Raw genomic sequence first — 10,503 nt, 5'->3', positions numbered from 1 at the left:
TCTGCCTTTTCTTTGTTTTGTTTCAGATATCCAGGTTCTAGAGGAGATGTTTGTCCAAGACAGAAAGTTATATTATTTTTCAGTAGTAATGATAGCTAACATTTACATGGCACCAATCTCCACTGAAAGTGCTTAAATGGTATTAACTCATTTAACCTATGAGGTAGGTACTCTTATTATTCTCATTTTATAGATGAGGAAATTAGACAAGTCAGGTAACTTGCTCATGGTCTCACAGCTGGTATAATGACACATTTTCTCGCTATTATACAGAGACACGTTGTCGACCCTGATCTACAACGCCAGACCCAGAGATTTCGATTCACTGAATGCTGAATTACTATTGAATATTCAAAACACCTGAAGGCCAGACTTCAATCATTCCATTCAGGAGCTCCTACTGGGGCAGTTAGAGGCTGAAGGATAAAATGTGAACTCACCCTATGTCTGAGGCTGGGGAAAGCCCATAGTGACTCATCGCCACAATCTGGATCTGTCTGATGCTACTGCCAAGCATAAACAGGGCGGCTGAGCACGCAGGGTGAAGTCACCTCACCGCATATATAGCCAAGACATTCAGGTATCCACAGCTTCCACCTGCTCGGGTGTCTGTCTAGTCACCGGCTTTCTCTCAGCTCTCAGGAAGAATGCATGGAATGAGAAAAAGATCGGTCTTAATCTCTGCAAATGCCTTACCCAGCCACTGGAACTGACGTAATTTTCTACTCCCTGTCTACTTCTATAGTTTGTAATCAAATACAAGAATATAAAAGTTAATAGCTGCTCTTTCCATTTAGCAAGCAGCACTAGACTTAGAATCTTTATTCTCTATGTGATTTGTTTCTATAAGTCTATGTTGGGAATACTTTAAAACCCATTTTAGCATACCACATGCCGTGCACTGTGTACGGCTTCAGGTATAGCTGGATTCAGAGGTTCAAATGTTGCTGTCAGAATCTGATAACTCTCCACTCTGCTTTATTGAGCAGACTCTCTCTTCATGTCTCTTCCCAACTTCAAGTCCAAAGGCAAAATGTGTGCCTTTTTTCCAATCACTTATACAAAAGACCCAGGACTAGTTTTTTTTTTTCTTTCTTTCTTTCCTTTTTTTTTTTTTTTTTTTTGTGGTACACGGGCCTCTCACTGTTGTGGCCTCTCCCGTTGAGGAGCACAGGCTCCGGACGCGCATGCCCAGCGGCCATGGCTCACGGGCCCAGCCGCTCCGCGGCATGTGGGATCTTCCCGGACCAGGGCACGAACCCGTGTCCCCTGCATCGGCAGGCAGACTCTCAACCACTGCGCCACCAGGGAAGCCCGTGTCTTTCTCTTTCTGACCTACTTCACTTAGTATGATCATCTCTAACTCCAACGTCCGTGCTTTTAAGCACTTGTGACCGCCCACTCCCATTCCTCCAGCAGCTGACAGGAAACAAACCAGGCATCTTACGGGCAGTTTGATGAATCAGAGGGGGCCTTGGAAGGACAAATCACTAAGTTAATCTCCCAAAATTTTCATGTTTGTTTAGACAGTGACCATGATGGCTACTAGAGAAGATAGTTTTCTGACTCTGCTGCTCTTGGCTCCTTGACAAAAGCAGAGAAGAAGTCGTAATCCCTGATCCAAGATCTGTGAACAGCCTCTTCAAACTGCCGGGGTCACAAAGCCTTTAGATAACGTCCTCCCTGTCCTGTTTGGTTTTGTTAAGTAAGTAAGCTGCACAGAAGGAAGCGGTGCTGTACATTTCCTGGACAGATTCTTTCTCTTGCTGAGGGAGACCTATATACACAAGTAATGAGAAGGCACTAAGAGGGGAAGTTTGAAGGAATTAAAAGGATAGTGAGGGCGTGGTTGTCCACAATCCAACTCCAACCAAGGACAGATGAATGACGTTTGGCTGTCATTACAAGAAGCTCTGGTTGACAAATACTGTCTGGTATTTCCTTGCTGATTTCTTACCCTCACACCACAGGCCCTAATCCCTGTGGTCCACTATGCAAATGAAAACTCCCTGAATCAGTCTGCGGGTGACTCACCAACCCCTTTTAAGCCACGTTGGGTTCAAGGCAGTGACTGCTTGGGGTAGAAGCCATGGCTCACAGACTCTGCTTCTCCTACTGGCTACTGGTCTGCTGGTTGGTGGTAACTGTGGCAGAAGGTAAGGGTTTTGTTTTTATTCTACTGTGGGTCCAGTAATTGATAAGTTGTGTGAAAAGACAAAATTTGGCTCCGTGATTATGCATATCGTGAACTGGAACTATTTGCGTCAGCTTTCATCAGCCTGTGTGGTTAAAGAGGCTGAATTTTATCATCGGAAGGTCCTAGTCTCAGGCCTAGCTATGTGACTTTAGACACACTTAACTGTTCTGATTTCCATTTCCTCAAGTGTGAAGTGACAGCATTAATGATGTCCATTATTATGGGGGTCGTGAGGACCAAATGAGCTATCATGCAAGAAAAGCTCTTCATCCTTCAAGCACTATATGAATACTAGTTATTATTGATATAGAGCTAACAATTTCCACCCTGAATTACAGCAATGTCCACCTCTTTATATGCCCAACAGCCTGGTATTTTGCCCATGGTGGGTGTTCAGTCTCTGTTTATTAACTGCTTTAATTAATCACATCTAGTCAGTTGTGTCTTGGTGCTGTGGAGGTTAGCCTAGACTTCTTTCTTTAAGGTTCTATTAGATTCAATTTCTCCCCTACTCCTTTCTCTTTCCTTTTCCCCCACTACAAAATTTCCAGATGGCCTGAGCCAGAGCATTGGTTTACAAACGCTGGGGACAGGAAAGAAAAGGGGGAGAGCCCCAGGAGTCAAACTGAGTCCTCCACCACTTTCACGTGGCCTGGGGCTTTGCAGGAGCTCAGTCAGACCCTAGTCATCCCCTAGCAAGTTCCCTGCACCCATCCACCAAAGCTCACAACAGAACAGAAAGGGGCAGGGGCATCAGAGGTGGTGGTGAGGCCACCAGAGATCACCTTGTCCAATCTCTGCATGAACTCAGGCGATCAGAGGGCAAGGAGACAGATTACAAAGAACACCTGCCCGATTCCCAAGACAAGACTGCAAACATCACCCGCTAAAAGTGACATCTGAAAGTGGCACCATAACACAAAACCTGACACCGGGCACCTTTCCAGAAAGTCAACCACTCTTCAGGAAACCTTGTAAATACGTAGCTAAATAAGTTATAATGAGATTAGAGGTTTACTCACATTTTTTTTAAAAACACCATTAAAATGTGATTTCTGATTTAGGCTCACTCTTCCACACTATCCCTCAGACTAGCCTCAAAGACCTTCAAATGCAGCTTCACTCTCTCCAGGCAGCCCTGGCTCCAGGCCATCACCCACTTACACATGCCCTGGCTCTGCCAGACGGGGTCATGTGTGGGTCTCCAAACCCACCCTGTTCTGTCTCTCCTCCACAGCAGCAGCTATGGTTGCCCCCGCTCCTGATTTCACCTCTGTTTATTGCAATTCTGCTTCACATGGTGACGTTTAATGTCACTATAGTATTACCTTCACATAAGGCTTTCTTAAGACACATAGCTTTAAAATTGCAATCTCCCTCTCTCTGACATCTTTGAATTCTTAGAGCAATTTGTATATCACCCATGGTCCATACTGCATTCTGCTCTGCATTATAGATCCATGTATTTGTAGCGTCTCCCCACCTCTCGAGGGCAGGCCCCGTGTCTTTATCATCTCTGCATTTGTCACAGCACTGTTGAAACTACTAGACTTATAGCATAGGATTGAAAGAGGCCTGTGTAAACTGGTATGAACTGGGCTCCTATGTCTTTACCTGTAAAATTAGAGATTTGGCTAAAATAGCCAGTTACTCTGTGAGTCTACAAAATGAAGTAAGTTGCAGTTACTGTGAGCAAATTAATCACAGGACTTATATTTCTTTTTGGTTCGACTCTAAAGGCACCTGAGAATTTTTGTGATACTCCAAGTGTAAAAGAAGAACTGCATGCTTATACATCAAGTATAAAACTTACTTCTCTTAGAAATCAGGGTAGTTCACTACAAACCAGCTATTGTCTGCCCAAATAACCACAGAGTACAGATAATTATATATTTTTTAAAAAGGTCATCTCACCCTTACTTTTTTTTTTTTTAAAGTACTAGTTGTTAGCATACGATGAATTTCATGTCTAGACTATAGTAAACCCACTTAAAATTGATGTCCAAACTCCAAGCAATATTTTGGGTCTTGATTATTTTATTAGCCTTTAATTTTTTTAATTTATTTTATTTTATTTTTGGCTGCATTGGGTCTTCGTTGCTGAGTGAGGGCTTTCTCTAGTTGCAGCAAGCGGGGGCTACTCTTCGTTGCGGTGCACAGGCTTCTATTTGCAGTGGCTTCTCTTGTTGTGGAGCACAGGTTCTAGGCGCACGGGCTTCAGTAATTGTGGCTTGTGGGCTCTAGAGCACAGGCTCAGGAGTTGTGGCACACGGGCTTAGTTGCTCCACGGCACGTGGGATCTTCCCAGACCAGGGCTGGAACCCGTGTCCCCTGCATTGGCAGGTGGATTCTTAACCACTGCGCCACCCGGGAAGCCCTATCCTCTAATTTTGAATGTAAGTTATTATTGCAATTTTCCTGGGACTGGAGGGACTTCCCTGGCGGTCCAGTGGGTAAGACTCTGCACTCCCACGTCAGGGGGCACAGGTTCAACCCCTGGTGAGGGAACTAAGATCCTGCATGCCGGGCAGCGAGGCCAAAAAAAATTTTTTTCTGGGACTGGAATGAAATACTGAGCTTCACAAAACTCTACAGAGAGGAACTCAGCATCTTCACTCAACATCTGCCTCATTCAATTAATCAGCTATGTACGGGGCATGAGGCCAAGCCAGGGACTGTTCTGGGTACTAGGGACATAGCAATGACCAACAGAGTCAACAGGCCTTGTGTTGATGGAGGCCAATAACAACAGCTAAGACCTACCAAATGCACGTGTCAGGCATGTTCTCAGCACTTTACAAGCCAGTGAGATAGGTAGTTATTATTTTCTCCATTTTACAAATAAGGAAAAGAAGACTGGGAGAAGTTAAGGAAGCTGTCGATGGTCACACAATTATTAAACGGCAGAGCTCAGGGATCCTATGCCGTTCTGCCTCTCAAAATGTTTCCAATCTGCACTTAAATATTTGACCTACTTTGGTCAAATTATGGTTGCAAAAGAGCTCTTTGTGTTTGATATTCAGTATCTTTGGTGTCATGTCAGTATGTTACATAATGAGAAATATTTGCTTATTAATGATCACATTATCCCTGAGAGGTAGGAATGTGGTAACTTTTGAAATTATGGAAACTGAGATTTCTCTCAGTCTGTTCAAGTCCACTGTAGGCACTGGGCTAGCGATGAGACCAGGTGTACAGAATGATCAGACAGATACTTCAGTGCAGGAGGAATACAACCGCTGAATGGTAATCACATGACTGATGAATATGATGAAAGTGGACTCACGGGGTGCTAGGGAAGCATATTGCCAGGGGCCTTAAGCCAGCCTCAAGGGAGGGAAGGCCTCCCTGAGGAAATGAGACATGATCTACCATAAACTTCTTTGGTTCTACTTCTCTCACTTCTAAGAGAACTCTACACACTTCTGAGTCTATTTTTTCCCACCTATTTAAGCCACTGGAATCTGACTCGGTTTCCTCCATTCCACAAAAACTACTTCAAAAAAATCATCCATGGCTCTGGGCTTTTAAAATTCTGGTTCCAGATGCCTAGAGCACCGTTGTCAGGAGGATTTGGAGAATAGCCTCAGTTTTAAGAAGTAGAAAAAGCACAAGGGGTGGGTGTTTTTAAAAACTGGAGTCCAGCTTACTGAGTGGCAGAGCCCAAGACCTAGCTAAGCCTGATCTGATAGCAAAATGTCAAGATGGAGCTTAAGAATAAGGCTAGCTTCAGACTCCCCTGGTGGCACAGTGGTTAAGAATCCTCCTGCCAATGTATGGGACACGGATTCGAGCCCTGGCCCGGGAAGATCCCACATTCTGCGGAGCAACTAAGCCCGTGCGCCACAACTACTGAGCCTGCGCTCTAGAGCCCGCGAGCCACAACTACTGAAGCCCGCATGCCTAGAGCCCATGCTCTGCAACAAAAGAAGCCACCACGATGAGAATCCCGCGCACCACAACGAAGAGTAGCCCCTGCTCGCCGCAACTAGAGAAAGCCCGTGCATAGCAACGAAGACCCAACGCAGCTAATAATATATAAATTTTTTTTTAAATTTAAGAATAAGGCTAGCTTCTCCCCTAGTGACTGGATTCTCAGCAGAAAGTTTTCATGTTACAAAGGTTCAGAATTGATCTGATTGTGTAGAGGAAAGAATGAGCAATATGGGATTTAATCATCTTCTGTAGTTAGAAATGTCTTAATCTAGTTTCAGCCATAAGATTTTAATACTCAGTAGCCTGGGTGGGTATGGGAGAAAGGGTCAGTATTTAATTCAAGAAACAGACACCCATTCAAGCTGGCTTAAAAGAAAATGAATAGAGCTGGAGGTGGGGTGATTATTATAAAGATATTTCCAAGGAACTTAAGTACAGCCAGCCCTCAAAAAGACCAGCCCTGAGAAAGTCAAGAGTCAAGGTTACTCTCATCATCACTCTGTTACCACAGAGGCACTTGTCTCTTTTTCTCTTTGAGAGACTTTCCCCATTTTACAGCTATGGAAATATTGGTTTCTCTGTTTATTAAACATTCAACTGGCCAATACCTGACACTCCAGCCCCCGCCCTACCACTTCCAGTAACATCTTCCACTAGCTGTGTCTCTGTTGAAATTCTTGAGTGAGAATCTGATTGGTCACTGGCCAGCCAATGAATGAGTTGAGTGTCTAACAACAGTCCAATCATCCATAGCCGAAGGAGTGTAGTACTGACCTTTCCAGATATTATGGGTGAAACAGAATCTCTAGAAGGGGCTTTGAATAAGCAGACCCAGTATAACCAAGAAACCTGAATTCAGCTGTTTTAAAGGTGAGGGGAATCTAGCTCTCAACTTACTGTGAGGAATTCATTTTTCCATCATTCACACTCAGCAACCCTTTCCAGGCCTGTTTTGGTAAGTCTCTAAGGGAGTGAAGAAATAATTTCCTAAAGGAAAGCTTGCTTTTTTGCAGCCAGTTTGATTGTATGATACAGTTAGAGGGAAGACCTTGACACTGGAGGTTGATCCAAATTTCTTCTCAGAAATTAATGTCATCCTGGTCCTCAGTGCTCATTCCCCTGGAGCAAGTAGATGTTCCCTCCCTTCCTCTTCAGGGAATGATTTCACTGCTGGGGAAGTGAAGCAGGCCTTTTCTTTACATTACTTTTTTTCCATCAAATTTTCTTTCTTTATGTATAATTTATGCACAATAAAATGCACAAATCTTAAGGGTATATATTGATCACATTTTAGATATGTGTGTGTGTACATTTGTATTTTTGTGTATATAGGTATGTATGTGTAAATATAAATGTGTGTGTGTGTATATCTATCTCCATATTCATGTAACAACCACCCAGATCGAGATCTAAAGAATTCACTGGTTACTTTTTCCACTAAATAACACCTACGCTAACCCTAAGCTAACTATTTTTGACTTTTTTTTTTTACCATAGATTAGTTTTGCTTGTTCTTGAACTTCATAAAAATGGAATCTTACAGTATGTATTCTTTTGTGTCTAACTTCTTTGCTCAACATAACATCACAGGATACATCCATGTTGTTGTATTAGTAATTCTTCCTTTTCATTGCTGAGTATTCTTTCATTGTATGAATACACAGTTTGTTTATCCATTCTCCTATTGATGGACACTGGCATTGTTAGCAGGTTTGGGTTAATGTTAATAAGACTGTTGTGAACGTTCTTGAACTAGTCTTTTGTAGATATAAGCACTCATTTCTCTTGGGTAAATTCCGAGTGGAATTTCTGGGTCATAAGGAGTGTCCGTGTCTCATTTTCCTGGGCTGGGCAGTTCTCTCAAACATGCTTTGAGACTCTAGAATTCTCTCTTCCCCTCTTTCTCCCCTGCCTCCACCTGAAGACTCTCCCCTCTGCTCGTGTCATCAGGCCTGTTTCCTGACTTGCGCTTTTCTCCCCACAGGACAGGAAGAGGTATTCACCCCTCCTGGAGACTCACAAAATAATGCAGAGCCTACAGACTGCCAGATCTTTACACTTACCCCTCCTCCCACCACAAGGAACCCAGTGACGAGGATCCAGCCCATCACCAGGACACCCAGGTGTCCCTTCCATTTTTTCCCACCACAAAGGCCCAGAGTCCACATTAGGTTCCCATACAGACCTTTCCTCCCTCCGAGGTGCTACCACCATTTTCAGTTCCATCCATTTTTTCGGCCGCACAGTCGCCTTCCTCCTTATTATTATTTCCCCAGAAGAAGACTCTGGAGAGCAAGCTCCTCTGAGGAAAGCAGAGAAAGTAGAGAAGCGCCAAACGTGCTGAAGTAAAAGAAGCCAAGGCCTCAGGAAAAAGATTTCTGTTTTCAGTGACTAAACTAAAACTATTGGACTGGAAAATTAAGCATCGGTGATATCTCATTGTGGTTTTGATCTGCATTTCCCTGATGATTAGTGATGTTGAGCCTTTTCATGTGCCTGTTGGCCATCTGCATGTCTTCTTTGGAAAAATGTCTATTCAGTTCTGCCCATTTTTTAATCAAGTTGTTTGTTTTTTTGATGTTGAATTGTATGAATGCTCAGGTACTTTTATATGTAAGAAAAAAATAAAGAAAACCACTTCTTTCCTTTTTCAAGCACAGAGCATATTTGACTAATTTTTATAATAAAATTTAAGTAAATATGAGGTTCCAATAGGAACTTCCTTGTTCTAAACAGCAGAAGAACCAAAGCATTGAGGAGTGGGAGGTACAAACGAGCAGACACAACTGGAGCAGTGTATTTGGGGCAATAAATTCTGTATACCTGAGCAACTCCTAGAGTTATCACCAGGTAAAAGCACTGAGTCATCATAAAACAGCTCTAAACTGGAAACAGCATGAATGTCCACCAACAGTAGAAAGGGTAAATAATGATCATCTCATATCCTAGAATACAACACAGCCATGAAAAACAGCAGATCGCTGCTTCACACAACAACATAAATGAATCTCACAATTTCGTGTTGAGTGAAAGAAGCCAAACACAAAAGAATACATACAGTAAGATTCCATTTATATGAAATTCAGGAACAAGCAAAACCAACCCATGGTGATGTGATAGAGGTCAGAATAGTGATGACTTTTGAGGGGATATTGGCTGAGTAAGGGCAAGAGGGAGCCTGCTGGGAGCTGAAAATATTCCATTTCTTAATCTGGGTGATGGTTACACAGGGTGTACACATTTCTAAAAATTCACCAAGCTGTATGTTTAAGATTTATGTATTTTACAATATGTAAATTATCTATCAATTGAAAATGTTTTAAATGCTGCAGTGCAGAGGAAATCAGTAAAAGTATGCTAATTATAACTGTAGATTTAATTTGTTAAACAAGCTTTCAAATATTTCATTGACTGGTAGTTGGCAAGGTTATATTAAGTAATATTTCACTGATAAGTCAGACATAGAAAGACAAATACTGTATAATATCACTTATATGTGGAATCTAAAAAAGCCAAATTCACAGAGAGTAGAGTGACTGGAAGAGGTGGAGAAATGGGGAGATATTGGTCAAAAGGCACAAACTTCCACTTCTAAGATTAACAAGTCCTAGGGATCTAATGTACAGTGTGGTGATTATAGCTAATAATACTCTATTATATATTTAAAAGTTGCTAAAAGAGTAGATCCTGAACGTTCTCATCCCAAAAAAGTGATGGTAATTGTGTAACGGGATGGAGGTGGTAGCTAATGCTTTGGTGGTGACCGTTTTGCAACAGGTAAGTGTTACAAAATCAACACGTTGTACACCTTAAACTTACACAATGTAATATGTCAATTACATCTCAATAAAGCGGGGAGGGGGAGGCACTATTTCACTGAAATATCACCTCATAACAGTAAGCAGAAGGGACTTCCCTGGTGGCGCAGTGGATAAGACTCCATGCTTCCAATGCAGGGGACCCAGGTTCTGATCCATGGTCAGGGAATTAGATCCCACATGCTGTGACTAAGAGTTCACATGCCACAACTAAGGAACCTGCGTGCCGCAACTAAGGAAACTGCGCACCGCAACTAAGACCCAGCGCCACCAAATAAATAAATACTAAAAAAAAAAATAACAGTAAGCAGAAGACTTTGCATATTTTTTAGCACGAAGCAATATGTATTTGTCTTTCCCAACTAAGGCAAATTTAAACCAGAAATTTTTTAACAGCCTCAAATATAACCCTATAGTTGGCTATCAAAAGAACCAGAAAAAGAGAGAAACACACATTCTGAACAGAAGATATCTCCCACAATGTTGACATTGGAAATTTACGATAAGCATGAATTGGACAGTAGCAGTTCAATGATTTGTGTAGAAGGGACC

The 10,503-nt window shown here is 42.4% G+C and overlaps 1 protein-coding gene across 2 annotated transcripts; it reads left to right on the top strand.

Annotated features, from left to right (window-relative positions):
• Positions 1–273: 273 nt before the first annotated feature.
• Positions 274–8,790, top strand: ODAPH (odontogenesis associated phosphoprotein). Of its 2 annotated transcripts, none has more exons than XM_033406523.2 (3): positions 274–580; positions 1,527–2,156; positions 8,118–8,790. In XM_033406523.2, the coding sequence occupies exons 2-3, from the start codon at positions 2,090–2,092 to the stop codon at positions 8,480–8,482; spliced, it is 432 nt and encodes a 143-aa protein (XP_033262414.1). In that variant the 5' UTR covers positions 274–580; positions 1,527–2,089; the 3' UTR covers positions 8,483–8,790. The 2 variants fall into 2 exon arrangements, with proteins under 2 accessions (XP_033262414.1, XP_049564947.1); XM_049708990.1 differs by having other exon boundaries at positions 274–1,705; positions 2,019–2,156.
• Positions 8,791–10,503: the final 1,713 nt, after the last annotated feature.

Source organism: Orcinus orca, chromosome 4 (genome assembly GCF_937001465.1).
Source record: "Orcinus orca chromosome 4, mOrcOrc1.1, whole genome shotgun sequence".
NCBI classification, from domain to species: domain Eukaryota; kingdom Metazoa; phylum Chordata; class Mammalia; order Artiodactyla; family Delphinidae; genus Orcinus; species Orcinus orca.
Note: the sequence above shows the minus strand (reverse complement) of the source record. Positions and strands in the feature narration are given on the sequence as shown.

Excerpts from the sequence above, each read along its gene's own strand:
- ODAPH (XM_033406523.2), top strand. The coding sequence starts at position 2,090 with ATGGCTCACAGACTCTGCTTCTCCTACTGGCTACTGGTCTGCTGGTTG. Across the intron at positions 2,157-8,117 it reads GGTGGTAACTGTGGCAGAAG|GACAGGAAGAGGTATTCACC; the intron begins GTAAGGGTTTTG and ends TTCTCCCCACAG.